Source organism: Equus asinus, chromosome 1, assembly GCF_041296235.1.
Source record: "Equus asinus isolate D_3611 breed Donkey chromosome 1, EquAss-T2T_v2, whole genome shotgun sequence".
NCBI lineage: Eukaryota > Metazoa > Chordata > Mammalia > Perissodactyla > Equidae > Equus > Equus asinus.
The window spans coordinates 194,232,812-194,250,495 of NC_091790.1; the positions used below are offsets into that span (position 1 = coordinate 194,232,812).

Here is a 17,684-nt window from a genome sequence, read left to right on the forward strand (position 1 = left end):
TTTCTAGTCTGATAATTCATGTAGAAACCTGGGACTTGTTTCCAGGTTTCTCTGTTGGGAGCACAGCAGGTTGACACCCATGTCCCCATTTACCACCAGACTGGCCAAAGTGAATTAAAGCCCTCATATTAAAGAAATAAAGTAAAGAAAACTAACAAACCTTCCCCAATAGCCTCAGGAGCACTCCTTGATTAGAGACCATCGTGGGTGAGGCCTGCTCAGCTGCTCACAACCCTCCACATGCCCGGGTTGCCTCCAGGGAGGGGCTGCCTCTCTCCCGGGCTGCTGTTTCTCCCTGGTGGCACGGCCCGTCGCCCTTCTTCCTGGGGTTCTGGGCATCTGCCTCGTGTTGCCCAATCTTTTCAATAGTACAGGACTCCAGTTCACATTAAATCAGGGTTTCTTTCCCCTAGATGTCACCCTCCGGTGAGGTGCTCATGCCCTCTGCCTGGACCTGCGGGAGAGTCATTGGCTGTGACCTCAGTTTAAAAAAGGGTAACTGAAACCACACCCCAGCCCTGGTTCTTTGTCATCAGCCCTCCGTGAGTTAAGGTTCATGCCTCTTAAATGAAGAATCACTGTCTTCAATGACCCTGGGAGGTGGACTGGGGAGGAGTCAGTCCTCAGAATTCTTGCCCTGGCCTACCAGCATTCCATGTACAAAGATGGCCTGCTCCTCATGGGCTAGATACTCTGAGGAGCTTGTTCCAGCTTTGCCAAACACATATTCTTTCTTCCAAGCTTCCTATTGGATCCTGGAGATTTGCTGGTTAACTGGTGGTTGCTTGAGGTTTAGGCATCAACCACAGAAAAAATAAAAGCTAATATGTATTGAATGTTAACTATGTTCTATGCACTCTTCTAAATGCCTTACATGCAGGGACTCATTTAATCCTCATGACAATCCAATGAGGTAGATACAGTTGTTATCATCGTCATTAAAGAAAGTGAAGTACAAAGAAATTAAACGTGTTGCTCAACTCTCTCAGCTAGTACATGGCAGAGCTGGAATTTCTAGGCAGCCAGTTGCAAAGCTGCTGAGCTGTGCTGCTCTATAGTACTGGCTAAGTGGCAGCGTAGAAACGACCTTAAGTGCACATCCTCAGCCGGGGCAGTACAGTGTCCTCCTTCAACTGAGCCAATAAGTCACAGAGCACAGATGCCTGCCTCTTCTCGCTGCCAGGAAACCATCCACACTACATGGCTATGCCTGCACAGCTGTACCCATGGGGCACTCAGAGGCAAACATACCCCCATGAGCACATTCCATGTGGTCAAACTCACATCCACATGTGACGCAGATGTCCCAGCAAGACTGGATTCTGGTCTTCAGAAATGAGTATAGAGCTCCCTGTTGATATATAATCCAAAGCAAAAGTAAAACCAGCCCTAAAACAACCACCACAACAAAAAGCATATATATATATGTGGAAGTTTTCAGAAAAAGCTTCTTCCTGGAATTTCTGATTAGAAAATTACAGAAAGTTCACCCAAGCTGAACTTTTCTCATTTTGGGGAACCATTGTTTCGCTGAAGCCCTAAAGCTTTGTGTGTTCACTGAACCATCAAGTATCAATTCCCAGAGTTTTCTAGCCTGCCAGTTGAGCCGCTCAGGAACTCATTTTCAAACACAAATGTTTTAGATAGTTGTAAAGGGAGAGTTGAAATAACTGTCTCTCATACCTTCAATACCACAACATTTTATAGCTGTAAGAGATTTTTTATGATGATCTTCTCAGTCTCCTAATTTACAGGTGGAGATTCAGGAGAGAAGGCTAGGAAGCTGATACTACTATCTAGTGTGGTCCAGTGAGAATTAGATCTGGCAGAGTATACTTTACTGCCCCATAAGGCCATTGGATGTTCTCATTTTTCTTGAAACCGTCATCTAGGGGCCATAGGGAACCCAGATGGTGAGCTCTCTGAGGGCAGGAGCCACCAGGGCTGCTGTAGGTGACAGCATCCCCAGCGCCTCCCACATCCTCAACACTCAGTGAATGTTGGTTGATCCAACCGTGGAAGGCAGAGGGTAAGAAAGAAACCTGGATTGACTGGCTTTGTCCCCACACCAACTAGGGGAGAGGGGGCTGGTTGAGGAGGACCGAGAATTAGAAAGGGCTATCTGGCCGTCAGCATTGGCCCTGGCTTCTCTGTAGCTCTCTTGCTCTCTAGAATCCATTCACTACACTGTGGACAGAGAGATGTTTAAAATGTAAACCAGATATCACACCCTTCCTCTGACTGAATCCCTCAACGCCTTCCCATCCCAGTTGGTATAATGTCCTACCTCCTTACCACCGAGGCCGGTCTTGCCCACCTCTCCAGCTTCACCGCTACCACCTACTACTCAGCTCCCTTTGCTTCACCACCCTGACCCCTGACCTGCCAAACCGCCTCGGGCTTTGGAGATTTTCACCGGCCGTTCCCTCCCCCAAGCTCTCCTTCCTCTGCATCTTGGCTTAACCGGCTCCTTCTTGCCTTCTCTAAAATTGCCCTGTTCATTTAGCTATTTTCCGATTTAGTGCCAGGTCCTAAAACAGTGTTTGCCTTGGTAAGCTTTCCATAAAATATTGTTGAGCGATAGATGGATGGATGAAAGGATGACTGGATGAATAAACGAGCGTACGAACATGCAGGCAGGCCCCGGGCGGCGGCCCCTGCAGACCGCGCCCGCCTTGCGCGGAACCCGAGGGCGGCGGCAGCGGTTTCCCTGCAACGAGCCGGGGAAGCTTGAGGGAGCACACAGGAAAGGCCGGGCGGAGAGCGGGGCCGGCCGGGGTGAGTGCGGCGGGGCTGGGTCGCCGAGCGGAGCGCCGGGCTCCGGGAGGGACGAGAGCGCGGGTCCCCGGGGGCGCGGGGCGGAGGCGCCGGAGCCGCGCTCGGCCAGGGCCAGCGGGGGCCCGGTGTGGGGACGGCGGTGCGGGCGGCGGCCGGGCTGGGGGGTGGGGGCGAGGCCGGGCCGGGGCGGCGGGGGCCCTGTGGTCGCTGCGGGCGGCCCACTCTCCGCGGGTCTGCCCCAGAGCGGTGGCGCCCGACGTGTGTGACCCGTCCGCACTGTTTCCCTTTGGGCTTCAGCTTACTCATTTGCAAAATGGGGCGAATAGTTTCTGATCGAGTGAGGGATGGCTTGGTTCATTCATTCCCGGCGCTTGACTAGGTTCTGTGGCTAGAGATGGAGAGAGACGGAACCTGCCCATGAGGGGTCACAGTCTAGTGAGAAACCCCCCGCCTTACAGGGGAGGAGGGTCGAACACAGAATTGGAAGGTTTTGGGGAAGAGCCCTGCTTTTCAGACGAAGGATGTTAATTTGAAGGTAGAAAATTTAGACTTCTACTGAGATTGGGGAATAGGAATTCTGTTGGATATTTAGGAATATATACTTTGTTAGCTAATATATTGCGTATTGTGATGACAGCTTAAATACACAAAATTTACAAAGTGCATTCACAGCCCTCTCAGGTGTGATTTTTCCAGACAGTTGAGTTAATCAGAGCAGGTGGTGTATTCTCATTTAACGAAGAAATAGAGGCAGAGGTTAAATGATTTACCCGGGCTCTCGCTAGCGGGAAGTGACAAAGCTGGACTAGAATCTAGGCCTCAGGACCCCTTGGACCAGGGCTCTTTCCATTACCTTAGGTGTCTGCATGACCCCACATTATTTTTATAATACCTGAATCGTTTGTGACAAAAAGGGAGTTCTATTGGGTCATGGATGGGCTTAAAACAGACTGGTATCGACTCTTAGATTGTTCTCTGACTTCTTATTGGCATTCTTCCCCCTTTCTGCCCTCCCCTTGGGTACTTTTATCTGCGCTCAAACTTGACCTTCTTCAAACCAACAAGTCTCAAATCTATCTTCTACTCAGTTTCTCCTGGCTTCCAACTGCTAAATCCACAGTTCCACTGACTGTTTCCCCTTGGGTGCCTCACAGGCATCTCACACTCAGTATCCTAAACTCCACACACTACCTTTCTCCACAGACCTACGCTCCAGATCAAATGGTTGAAATCCTTATCCAGTCAGTCACCCAAGTACCAACTTGGCTTGGTTCCTCCTCTCTCACCTCCCGTAATGAATTGATCACCAAGTGCTGCCACATTCTATTTTCTGAAGATCTCCCAAATCCATCGTCTTTCTCTGTTGCTCTTTCCTTCGTTTAGGTGCCTAGAGATTATGGTAATAACTTCTTACTGGCTCTCTAGCTTTAAGCTCAGCTTTGTCCAGTCTGTTTTCCATTCTCTACAAAATGATCTTTCCACAGTTCAAATATGGTCATATCACTCACTTAAATCCCTTCAAGATTTTTCATCTTCATAATATCAAAGGCCTTAGGGTGAATTCAAGATCCTTCCTGATCTTTTCCCAACTTCCCCTCCCTCTCCACCCTTTATCTCCAGACCACTGTTTCTTTCAAAAGTGTGGGACCTCCATTAAAAGCGTGGGAGTACTTGTTAAAAGTGAAAATGACAACCCAACCAGAATGAATCAGAATCTTGGGGGATAATGACCAAGATTCTGCATTTTTAACAAGGTCTCTGCATTTTAACACATTTTACACTGGAGTTTGAGAGGGCTTGTTCTAGATACTCTCCCAGATTTCCCCTGTTCTTTATCCATGCCTATGTAGGGGAGGAAGACAGTTTCTTTACCCTCTAGGTCCTTCTGGTTGGTCTAAGAATTAAGCTGACATGAGACAGAATAACGGGAGAAAATAAAACAAAGTTTAATAACATGTATACATGGGAGAAACCCAGGAAAACTGAGTAACTTGCCAGAATGGCTGAAGCCACCATCTTAAGTACCATCTTTAGCCAAAGACAAAGGAGGATGTTGGGGGTAGGGCCTTGGGACTTCAGAGGGGAGGATGGCAGCTTACATGGAGATGGAAATGTAAATGTTTGTTAAACAAGTGTTTGTTGTGCCCTCTCTAGGCAATGTGACCAGAGAGACACGTTTTACATTACATTACAGTTATCTTATGGTATTAGCTCCTTCCTGAAACAGGCCTTCTATCTGAAATTCTTTTAGGCAGTTAGGGGGAAGGTCAAAGTTTCTTTCAGAGTCTTTTGTTCTTAAAAATAATCAAGTCAAAGAGACACAGTTTGAGGTGGCAAATTCTGCTCCCCCACACCTGGCTACCCACCTGTTTCCTGAACACAGCTTGCTATCTTTTCTGCCTTTGTACACGTCAGTCTCTGTAGCTCCTTCCTTGGTAACTCCTCCTCGTGCTTCAAGTCTCAGCATAACTGTCATACCTTCTAGGAAGACTTCCACCACCATGCAGGACCCTGCACCACCGTGTCACCTCCAGTCTATGTCTGGTCTGTTCTTTTGGACTCTCACAAAGCTGTGGCTTACCCCTCAACATTCCTCCCACTCTATTACAATCATAAATTGTGTGATTGTATTGTCATTGTTGGTTTAACTGTTGTGAGTGAGCATAGAGAATACAGGCCTGTCTAGAACCCAGCACAGAGCCCAGCATGTTGGTGTTTATTAAAGGCCTGTTGAATGATTGAATGCTTTAGGGCCAGATGGAGAGGTGATTAATTATCAGATGTGCCTTTGGGTTCCTTTCTATCCTGGACTGTCCCTGATTCATGGGAACTTGGGCTCCCTGCACTGGCTTTCATTTTGGTGATAAGAGTGTTTCTTGCCTTGAGAGGAATTTTAACCAATGGTGGTGTTAAAGAAAAACTTATTTAGTGACACTTGTTAAAGAATGGTAAAGCAGACTTTACTCAAGGGATTGAGAGAGGCATCTCCCTGGACGTAGAGACCACTGCCGTGGGAGTCTTGCAGAAGGGGAGCAAGGTTGGACTCAATTCTGACTCCAATGAGGGCAAGTCGGGGTTTTTAGCCAAGGAGCAGGGTGGAGGTCAGTGGATGGAAAATTGCTAAGAGGAAACGAGCAGTAAGGGGGCGTCTTGTTAGATGGCTCAGTAGAATTCTTGCTGAAGCTAGACCAGGGTGATATGATATCCAGGGTGGGGGATTTTCCTTAAACTAACTTAGCAGGATTCTTGCTCAAACTGGATTCTGTAAGGAAAGAGAGGGAAGCCCAAGGTTGGGCCTAGTCCGGCAGAGAGATCAGAGGAGCCTGATTAAAGTTAGGTCAAGAAGAGAGTCTTTGGGGGCTGGCCCGGCGGCATAGTGGTTAAGTTTGTGCTCTCTGCTTCAGTAGCCTGGGGTTCACGGGTTCGGATCCCGGGTGCAGACCTAGCACCACTCATCAAGCCATGCTGTGGCAGCATCCCAGATAGAATAGAAGATTGGCGTGGATGTTAGCCTGGGGCCAATCTTCCTCACCAAAAAAAGTCTTTGTGCTTAAAGAGTAATATAAACACCACAATCTTCAGTGAAAGCAGATTTTTTTTCTTGATCTATTTACATCATGTACACATAGTCATAAAAAATTTCTTTTTAAATATTTATGTTTAGAAAATAATTTATATTCATTTTCGAAAACTTAGAAAATACATTGCAATTTAAAAAATAAAATAAATGTCACCCATTAGCACACAACCAAGAAGGAATGACTTAAAATTTTTTTGTGTTTATTTCTATTGGTGTTTTTTCCATTTATGTTCATGTTTGAACATAATTGGAATAATACCAATTATATATGCCTTTTTATCTTGCTTAATTCAGCAAAAATTCTTAGTGAAAAAAATTTAATGTAGAGGAGGAAAAAGTTCTCCATGACCCTCTTAGGGTCCCTAGCTGGGTCTGGAAACTAAACTGACAAAGACCGATTAACTGAAGAAAACCATACAGGTTTATTTAATATAAGTTTTATGTGACACAGGAGCCTTCATAAGGAAATGAAGACCCAAAGAAAGAGACCTGAGTATTTTATGTTGGGTTTGATGAGGAGTGGGTAGTTGTGGAGGAATATGATAGTTGGAGGAGTCTGAGGTAACTAGTAAACCAGGAAACTTAGCAAGGCCTGTTTGTTAGGATTCTTCTTGGCATCCCTTTGTCCTTGCAGATAAGGATGCTCCTTTCATCTGTGTGTAGAGAGGGCATCCCTCACATGAGGATTTTATGACCTGTTTCAGGGAAGAAGGGCGAGAGGGGGGAAGTCAGAGTGACATTTCTGCCTCTGCCATTTTCTCACACTCCTTCACCTCAAAATATTCAGTATGCCAAGTTGCCATATTTTGGGGTAGTGTGTCCTGAATCCCATCACATTCACAATTATTTCTTGAATGGCTATTATGTGCCAGATCTTATGTTAGGCACTAGGGATACAGCAGTGACCAGAACAAACTTCTTATTCTCATGGAGTTTACATTCTAGTGGGAAAAGCTAATAAACAAATTAGCAAATGGGGATCATTAAATGCTAAGTGCTATGAAGAAAACAGAATAAAGATATATAGTCACTTTGTTTTTTAGTAAAGTTGTGCTAATTTGCCTTCCCTACAGGAGTGTGTGAGAGTGTCTATCTCATTTTGTCATCACTGAATATGATCATTTTAAAACATTTGTTAGGGGCCTGCCCGGTGGTGCAACGGTGCAACGGTTAAGTTCGCACGTTCCACTTCTCGGCAGCATGGGGTTTGCCACTTGGATCCTGGGTGTGGACATGGCACTGCTTGGCAAAAAGCCATGCTGTGGTAGGCATCCCACGTATAAAGTAGAGCAAGATGGGTATGGATGTTAGCTCAGGGCCAGTCTTCCTCAGCAAAAAGAGGAGGATTGGCAATAGTTAGCTCAGGGCTAATCTTCCTCAAAAAAAAAAAGTCATTAAAAAAATTTGTTAATTTTGTAAGTGAATAAGTGATAGTTCTTTGTAATTTGCCTGTCTTTGATTAGTCAGGAAGTTGAGCATTTTAACAGAGTTATGTGCATTTCCTCTTCATTGAGTTTTCTGTGCATGTGCTCTGCCTTTTTTCCTATTGAGGGCCTAGCGGTTTTCCTCTGTTTTGAATGATCCTTTTACATTACTAATTTGTTGTTGAGTCCCTTATGTATAATGGATAGACAAATGATCTGAAACAGTGGTGTAGTGAGACTGCAAGAAGAAAGAAAAACAGGGAGCCTGGAAGTCCCTCCCTCTCTTTCTGTCCCTCCCCGCTTCCTTCTAATTTAATAGAGAAAAAGTATAGTTTAGGTGGAAAGAAGTGAAGAAAGAAAGAAAACAAGGTAGGTGGGTGAGTGAGAAGATGAAGATAAAGAGACTTGAAGGGAGAAGGTGGAAAAGGCCAGAGAAGTGGTGAGAAGGAAGAGGAGTGAGGGAAGGAAAACGTGGAGAGGATGGAAGAATGGAAGACAGAGCTTTAGGAACTCCACGTGCTTCCCTTGGATAATTATATTTTTCTTTTTTCTTTTTCTGCATCAACCTAGCAAATCCCTAGGAGAAGATGACTGTGTTCTTTAAAACACTTCGAAATCATTGGAAAAAAACTACAGCTGGGATCTGCCTGCTGACATGGGGAGGCCATTGGCTCTATGGAAAACACTGGTAAATACCCGACAGCCCCCACCACCTCACCTTCACCCCCAACAACAGAACAGTCCGAAAGAGCCTAAGGTTAAAATCTTGCCCAGCTGTGCTTGTCCCTATTAAACACTGTGATGTAAAAGAAAAATAAATGTTAAAACCACAAACAGAGACAAAGGCTTCTTGCTGTAACCACTTCTGTGAAATGGGAACTACTGTCCGGAGTTACTAACACTCAGATTTCACTGGATAGACAGATTATACATACCAGTGAGATCAGAAGGTGAAGAAATTGAGGTGCAGCCTAGAGAGAGAAAAGTCTCTTCCCGAGTTAGTGGTCAACAGGAATTGGAACTCGTCTCCTTGGGATGTCATCCCTTCAGTTTGTCACTACAGCCTCTTCATCTATTATCACTCCCCTTGCTGGACATTTACTGAATCAGCTTCCTCCAAACATGTGACTTTCTTTGTCTATCCAATTAGCCTAGGTTAATTTAAATGAGACAAAGACTTTCAAACCTTTTGTTTGAGTAAGGAATTCAGCAGAGTCATGCGTTTTATTAGCCTTCAGGCCTGGAGGGAGCAGAAAGTGCCAGAGCTCCTCTTCTGGTTTATATGGTAATAAGATTTAAATAAACAGTTTCTGTATAAAAATTATACAGATATTAAGAGAGCCAATCAAATTGCAGTCTTTTGGGGCTGCGGGGCTACATCTTAAATACATAGCAACTCTGACATCCAGGTGTCCTGAGTGACTGCTTTGTTAAACAGAAGACAGCACAGGTAGGCTTTGAAGGAAAGTCTCCACACTGGAAGGAGAGTCATACTGATGCTTTCGTAAACGTTCTCAATTCACCGCTGTTGGAGAGAATTTTATCATGCAGCATGGTGTCTGGTTTTTTGCAGCTGCAGAGAAGATGGAACATTCCCCCCTTTTCTAAGTAATCTCAAGGCTAAGCACTTGAATTCCATTAGCTAGCATATATAGAGGAGAACAGACCTAAGAGGCTTAAAATTTGTAATGTCTAAAAAAGAAAAGGGTGGAGGAGATGTTCTAACAAATGGAATATGAAGCGTATAATGTTTGGCTTTTCCTCCCTTTTCTTACTACACCTGAGTCCTCAAGGGAAGGCTCCTTATCCCTCCTGCCAACGCAGGAGCCAGATTCCTTTGCAGGAGCGCCCAGTCCAGGCCCCAGCTAGCTCAGTCAGGGAGAACCTCCCACCCACTGAGGATTGCTGCTGTTTCTACTGCTGGTGAAGATGTAGGGAAATAAGTGTGTCCCCTGTTTAAGGTGCCTTTAAGGTACCTAATAATTTCTTGCCAGTGTAGTCTTGAGAATTTAAAAATGGCCCATTAAGTCTCCACACCGTGGAGGCCTCATTCTGAACTGGATCTAAAGCAGCTTGAACCAGAAGTGTGGTAGGAGCCTGGAGGGCTCGCTTCCTCTGTCTCCGCCCTTGACATTCAAGGTTACTGCTCAAAATGCAAACCCCTTGTCCTGCTGTTCCTCCTTTTCTCAGACTTTTCTCCTGCATGCTTTGGTACTATTTCGCCATTTTCTTCTTTTTTAATTGTGGTAAAAAACATGTAAAATTTACTGCTTTAATCATTTTTAAGTATACGGTCCGGTAGGGTTAAGTATATTCACATTGTCATGCAACAGATCTCCAAAGCTCTTTCATGTTGCAAAACTGAAACTGTACCCACTGAGGAACAACTCTCCATTTCCTTCTCCCCGTGCCCTTGGCAACCACATTCTACTTTCTGTTTCTTTGACTGCTTTAGATACCTCTCATAAGTGGAATCATACAGTATTTGTCTTTTGTGACTTGCTTATTTCGCTTAGCATAATGTCCTTAAGGTTCATCCATGTTGTAGCATATGGCAGGACTCTCTTCTTTTCTAAGGCCGAATAATATTCCGTTGTATGTATATACGACATTTTCTTTATCCATTCATCTGTTGACGGACATTTGGGTTGCTTCCATCTCTGGGCTATTCTGAGTAATGCTATGAACTTGGCTGTGCAGATGTGTCTTCAAGATGCTGTTTTCTATTCTTTGGAGTATATATCCAGAAGTGGGATTGGTGGATCATATGATAGTTCTATTTTTCATTTTTTGAGGAAGCTCCATACTGTGTTCCGTGGCGGCTGCACCACTTTTACAGACCCACCAACAGTGTGCAAGTGTCCAGTTTCTCCACATCCTCGCCAACGCTTATTTTCTGGTTTTTTTTGATAGTGGCCATCCTAACGTGTGATATGGCATCTGGTGTTTTTGTTTTGCATTTCTCTAATGATTAGTGATGTTGAGCATCTTTTCATATGCTTGTTGGCCATTTCTTTATTTCCTTACAGAAATATCTGTTCAAGTTCTTTGCCCATATTTTAAAATCAAGTCATTTTGTTTTTTGTTGTTATGTTGTAGGAGTTCTTTAACCCCTTATGGGATACATGACTGGTAAATATTTTCTTCTATGCTGTGGGTCCTCTTTTCACCCTGTTGATTATGTCCTTTGATGCACAGAAGTTTGTAAGTTTATTGTAATTCCGTTTGTCTATTCTTGCTTTTGTTGACTCTGCTTTTGGTGTTGTGTCCAAGAAATCATTGCCAAATACAATGTCATGAAGCTTTTCCCCTGTGTTTTCTTCTGGGAGTTTTATAGTTTTAGGCCTTGTGCTTAGGTCTTTAATCCATTTTGAGTCCTTTCCCTGTTGTATGGTCTTGGTATCCTTGTTGAACATCATTTGATCATATATGTGAGGGTTTATTTCTGGGCTCTCTATTCTGTTCCATTGGTCTATAAGCCTGTCTTTATGCCAGTACCACCCTTTTAATTACTGTAGCTTTATAATCTTTTTTTATCGAGATATAATTGACATATAATATTACGTTAATTTTGAATGTACAACATAATCATTAAATATTTGTATGTATTGTGAAATGATCACCACAGTAAGACTAGTTAACATCCATCACCACACATAGTTATAAATTTTTTTTCTTGTAATATGTTTTGAAATTAGGAAGTACAAGGCCTCCAACTTTGTCCTTCTTTTTCAGGATTGTTTTGGCTATTTGGGGTCCCTTGTAATTTCATATGAATTTTAGGATGGTTTTTTTCTATTTCTGCAGAAAATGCCGCTTGGACTTTGACAGGGATAGCACTGAATCTGTAGATCACTTTGGGTGTATGGAGGTTTTAGCAATATTAGGTCTTCCAATTCATGAACATGGAATGTCTTTCCATTTATTTGTGTCTTCTTTAATTTCTTTCAGCAGTGTATTGTAGTTTTTTGTGTACAAGTCATTCACCTCCTTGGTTAAGTTTATTACTAAATATTTTATTCTTTTTTTAAAGATTTTATTTTTTTCCTTTTTCTCCCCAAAGCCCCCTGGTACATAGTTGTATATTCTTAGTTGTGGGTCCTTCTAGTTGTGGCATGTGGGACGCTGCCTCAGCATGGCCTGATGAGCAGTGCCGTGTCCGTGCCCAGGATTCTAACTGGCGAAGCCCTGGGCCGCCACAGCAGAGCGCACGAACTTAACCACTCGGCCACAGGCTGGCCCCCAATATTTTATTCTTTTTGATGCTATTGTAAATGAGATTATTTTCTTAATTTCCTTTTTGGATTGTTCATTGTGGTTGTATAAAAATACAACTGATTTTTCGTGTGCTGATTGTGTATCCTGCAACTTTTCTAAATTTATTAGTTCAACAGTTTTTTGTTTGTAGAATCTTGAGGGTTTTCTACATGCAAGATCCTGTCATCCATAAACAGATAATTTTACTGCTTCTTTTCCAGTTTGAATGCCTGTTATTTCTGCTTTCTTGCCTAATTGCTCTGGCTAGGACATCTAATACTATGTTGAATATAAGTGGTAAGAGTGGGCATCCTTGCCTTGTTCTTGATTTTAGAGAAAAGCTTTCAATCTTTCACAGTTGAGTATAATGTCAGCTGAGGGCTTTTCATATATGACCTTTATTATGTTGAGGTAGTTTTCTTCTATTGCCTTTTTTTGTGTGTGTGTGTGAGGAAGATTGGCCCTGAGCTAATATCTGTTGCCTATCTTTCTCTTTTTGCTTGAGGAAGATTGTTTCTGAGCTCACATCTGTGCCAATCTTCCTCTATTTTGTATGTGGGACACCTCCACAGCATGGCTTGATGAGCGGTGTTGTAGTTCTGTGCCCAGAATCCGAACATGTGAACCCATGGCTGCTGAAGTGGAGCACACAAACTTAACCACTATGCCACCAGGCCAGCCCGTCTTCTAGTGCCTTAAAAAAAAAATCTGGGGGCCAGCCCCATGGCTGAGTGGTTAAGTTTGTGTGCTCCTCTTTGGTGGCCCAGGGTTTCGCTGGTTTGAATCCTGGGCATGGACACAGCACTGCTCATCAAGCCATGCTGAGGTGGCATCCCACATGCCACAACTAGAAGGACCCACAACTAAAAGTACACCACTATTTATCGGGGGGCTTTGGGAGAAAAAGGAAAAATAAAATCTTAAAAAAAAAAAATCTGTATGTCCCTAACCTTTTCACAGAACGGTCCTCGCATTCTTTCTTTATATTAACCCAGTTTTTACCCTGAGAAAATCTTACCCTGCAGCTCTCTAGAATAGAGGCTTCCCTGCCTTTTCAAACGGGTTGTGAGGTGGGGTCGGCGTTCTCCAGCTCTCATCCTTCCTACTTCTTTCCCTGCTATTTGTCAGACTCTTCCCAGCTTAAGCATGTCTTCTCTCAACTGTGTATTCCCATTTACTTACTGCCCTCTCTCTTCTTGCATTTACACCATTCTTGAAAGTGTACCTCACACTTGCAGTCTCTATCTCCATTTTAGAATAAGTTTAGTAAAATTTGGTTTCTGTCCCAGCATTTGATTGAACCTGCTCTTGACAAGGTCGTTAATAGCTCCTTAGTTGTTAAATTAAGTGTATACTTTTCAATCCATATCTGCCACATTTGATCCTCTTTGACCGTATCTGCTTCACTTGCCTTTAGGATGTCTTCTTGCTCTGCTTATCCCTTAAATGTTGGTGTCCCCTGGGTTCTGTTCTCATTCTACACACTTCTTAGGTGATCATAACCACACTAGTGTTTTCAGGTGTGATATTTAGATTTTGGAGTCATAATGTTTTTGTAGTCCATGTCTTGCTTCTCTTGATGTTCTGTGAGAATACTGTTTCTGGAGTTGGACAATGCAGTCACCTGTCAAATATTCGTTCTAAAATACAGCTCTGATCATGTCACTTGTCTACTGAGAGCCTGTAAATGGCTCTCCAATACCCAGTTCCTTAGCATGGCATAAAAGGCCCTTCATGGTTCTGCGCTTGTCTTCCTCTCCAGGCTTTTTCTGATCCCTTCTCACCCTCCCTCCATAACCCTTAAACTCAACCTCTGCGTTCCACTGGTCCTGAGAAGGAGGCCTGTTTTCTGTTGTCCCTCTCTGTCCCTTTGCGTGTGTTCCTCCCTCCACCTGGAACAAGTTACTCTTTTTCGCTTGGCCAGTTACTCAAAAAAATGTGTCATAAAACCATGTTAAGCAATGGTGGCATTAGTAGAATAATAATAAGAAACAACATATATGGAATGATTACTCCATACCTGGTGCTGGGCCAGTTGTTTCAATGTACATGGTCTCATTTAGTCCTCAAAATAGCCCTATGAGAGAGGTAATATTTCTGTATCATAGATAAGGAAATGGAGGCTCAGAGAAATTAGTAACTTGCTAAAGTCATAGGATACTTATTGGTGAAATTGGGATTTGGACCCAGGTTAATCATGCTCTAAACCCCATGTACTTTGCTGGTGACAAGTTTGAAGAGCAGTGCTCACTTCAATGTATATATTCTGCTGCATTTATTAATGACATTACCTTTTAAATGCCTTCTGTATAGCTTTATTAGAACTATCGTATTGTGTTGCCGTTGCATTTTTAACTGCTCAGATAGAATAAAGGCCCCCGGGCCGGCACAGTGGCGCAGTGGTTAAGTTTGTACGTTCCGCCTCTCGGCGGCCCGGGGTTCGCTGGTTCGGATCCTTGGTGCAGACATGGCACCTCTTGGCACGCCATGCTGTGGTAGGCGTCCCACATATAAGTAGAGGAAGACGGGCACGATGTTAGCTCAGGGCCAGGCTTCCTCAGCAAAAAGAGGAGGACTGGCAGTAGTTAGCTCAGGGCTAATCTTCCTCAAAAAAAGAATAAAGCTCCCCTATTAAATAGATGGAATACATTTATTAGCATTCAGTATAGATTAGTGTTGAAAACTGAACACATTGCCCAGGGACCAAGACACTCATTTCAGAGCCTCCTGCGCCTCCTTGGCTGCTCCTACCTGCTCTCGCTGCTCCTCGGCCTCTGCCTTTGTTTATATGTTTGCCTGACTCCCTGTCTCGTGTTCTCCCTTTACTCACTGTTCTTTCCCTTTCACTCTGCCTTTTAGTTTTTCTCCCTTTTTCAGCCTCCTTATCTGTTTGTCATATATAGATGAAGGTATTTTTCCCTACATTCTATGAAAATTTTCAAACATATGGCAAAGTTGAAAGAATTATACAGTAAGCACTTGTCTGTCTACTACCTGGATTCTAGATTTTACTATGTTTGCTCTATCACATATTTGTCCATCTGTCCATCCTTCTCTTAGTCTTCCTTTTGGATTGCATTTCAGAGTAATTTGTAGACATCAGTGTACTTCCATGTAAATGCCTGAACATGCATATCAGTAATTAGAGTTCAATATTTGCTTATGGTGTTTTTTCCTTTATTATAAAATTTACACACAAATCTTAAGTATACATTTGCTGAGTTTTTTTAGATGCGTACACTTGTATAACCCAGATTTCTAGTGAGATACAGAACGTTGCCATCACTTCACATGTTTTCCTCATGACCCTTCATGGTCAATCCCTGTCCCCCCACCCTGAGGCAGCCATTGTTCTGAAATTTTTCCCCACTATATATTCATTCTTTTTCACTTCTAGAACTGTATATAAATGGAATCATATAATATGTATTCTTTTCTGTAAGGCTTCTTTATCTCGGCATAATGGCTTTGAGAGTCATCTGTATTGTATTTATCTGTAGTTCATTCCTTTTTATTGCTGAGTAGTAGTCTAGGAGATAAGCATATAATAATTATTATTATTTTATAGAGAATTTCAAGTTCCTTGTTCTTGATTTCTGAGACTAGTGAACATATTTTACATTTCTCATTTTAAACAGCAAGAAAATTGTTTTATTAAATATATTTGACTTTTTTCTTTTCTTTGGAAGGAAGATGGTATGTCTTGATACAGGATTCACCTGCCAGTAATAATAGTTGGCTGTGTTTTAATGTTGATTTTAAGATTTTAATAACGATCATGATTTAATAAACTGTAGTTTACCTTTAAGGAAAAAAGGTGTTTTTGCAATAGATTTAGAAAAAATTGCATATATTAATTTATTTTTATCTGACCCATTTTTGTTTGCTGCCTTTAATTTGTCTTTTGACACAGGTATTATTTATTTGCAGGCTTTATTCCATTGTTACTGTATTTATAGGTTTTCTTCTCCATTGGGGATTCCTCTGCCTTTTTTCTCCCTTCCCCTAAGTTTCAAGGAAAAAAACCTGTGATGTTTTCCCTCTGCGTAATTTCCCCCACAGCAGGTTGCGGTAGTTGATGGGAACAGCAGGCACGACTCTCAGGACTGGGTAAGAGCAATTGAAGAAGAGGAAATGACCCTGTTTGCTGAAAGTAAAGAGAATTTAAGTATTGCTCATTCCTCCTCAACTGCTCTTCCCAAGCGTCTGCGTTCCCTGGGGGAGGTTATGTTCCAGGTTGTTCAGTTCATCATGTCAGCGGTTACCTGCAGTAGTTTCTCACTCATTCCTAGGCCTTTTAGCAAAGAGTCTGCTAATAAAAAGTAGTGAGAGGAAGGAGGCAGTGTAGTATAAAAGTTGTGTCTGGAGTCAGACGGAACTGACACTTCCAGCAGTGTGACCTTGGGCTCTCTGAGCCTTAGGTTCATCTGTACAGGACCTCACTGGACCATTGAAGGATTAAATGAGATAACTGCAAAGCTCTTAACAGTAGTGCCTGATAAATATAAGGGTTCCATAAATGCTAGTAATTGCGAGTAAATTTGATATAATAAATACTCAGTACTATGGGAGTTAAAAATGAAGTGCTGCTGGTCCTTGGGTAAGAAGCAATTCAAGAGACAGCCAGTGGGGAAGGAAGACTAGGATCTGCCAGGTAGTCTAATAAGATCTGAGCTTTTTATTTATCTCAACTTCCATGTGTAACAAGCTTGGAAAAGCGTAGTTTAAGACTGACAGACATAGCCACAATAGAGGCAGGGCACGAGCAGTTAAAACCAGCAAGCCATGTCTGAACCATTGTCCACCTGATTTGCGCTCAGATTGCTCCTTTCATCAGGGGGGACTTTGTGCTTGCTCATCCTGGCTCTGGTCTCTCTCCCCATGATTTTGGCTGGGGAGCCTTGGCACAGCTTCTCAACTAACCCTCTTGGCTCAGCAGTTAACAATGGCTCTGCTCCTGCTTGGTTCAGGCTTCTGGTTCTCAGCTTACTCCTTTGGCTCAGTGCTTTTGGCACCAATTCTGCCACCCATCTTGGCGTGTGACCCAGGACTCCCTCCTATTTATTTCTGTGGAGCATCTAGCTTCTCAGCTTAGCCAGAATTTCTGGTACCTTCTTGGAGGTTTTTAAATCCTATAAACACTGTCAATCCCTCTACATTAAATGTGTAAAGCCAATGTGACACTATAGCAGTGGTCGTAGGCTGTGTGTCCCTAGGTTTTTATTAAGATTGGAGTTTTTTCCCACATGGGAACATTAATCTTGGTTACTATCCGTTGGCTTTCATGAGCATTGATGGGAGCCTACCTTTCAAATTCTGGAGTCAAAAACAATTGCTTAGAAGAGGTAAAAATAAATGGTTATGACTTGGCCTGAGGGATGTGTTCAGTGTCATTCAATTTTATTGAGACCTTAGTAATAATTAATAATAGCTAACAATCTGTTCTTGTCATGTGCCAGACACGATTCTAAGTACTTTACATTTATTAAATTCCTTTTGCCTTCCTAACAAGTTTATGAGTTGGTTATCAATCTCATACTAGTGTGAAATTAATAGAAATTAATCTCACCTCATACAGAAACTGAGGGACAGCAAGATTTAGTAATTTGTGCAAGGTCACGCAGCTAGTAAGAGTCAGAGCCATG

The 17,684-nt window shown here is 42.9% G+C and overlaps 1 protein-coding gene across 2 annotated transcripts in view; it reads left to right on the forward strand.

Annotated features, from left to right (window-relative positions):
- The first annotated feature begins 2,640 nt into the window (after positions 1–2,640).
- The window catches only part of AGK (acylglycerol kinase), an 86,987-nt gene continuing 71,943 nt past the window's right edge, over positions 2,641–17,684 (forward strand). The window contains exons 1-2 of one of the 2 annotated variants that reach the window (XM_014859229.3): positions 2,641–2,778; positions 8,353–8,470. In XM_014859229.3, the coding sequence (XP_014714715.3) occupies positions 8,370–8,470 (101 nt within the window). In that variant the 5' untranslated portion in view covers positions 2,641–2,778; positions 8,353–8,369. Of the gene's footprint in view, positions 2,779–3,157; positions 3,314–8,352; positions 8,471–17,684 lie in introns of those variants that run through there. The other variant, XM_070514793.1, reaches the window with a different exon arrangement.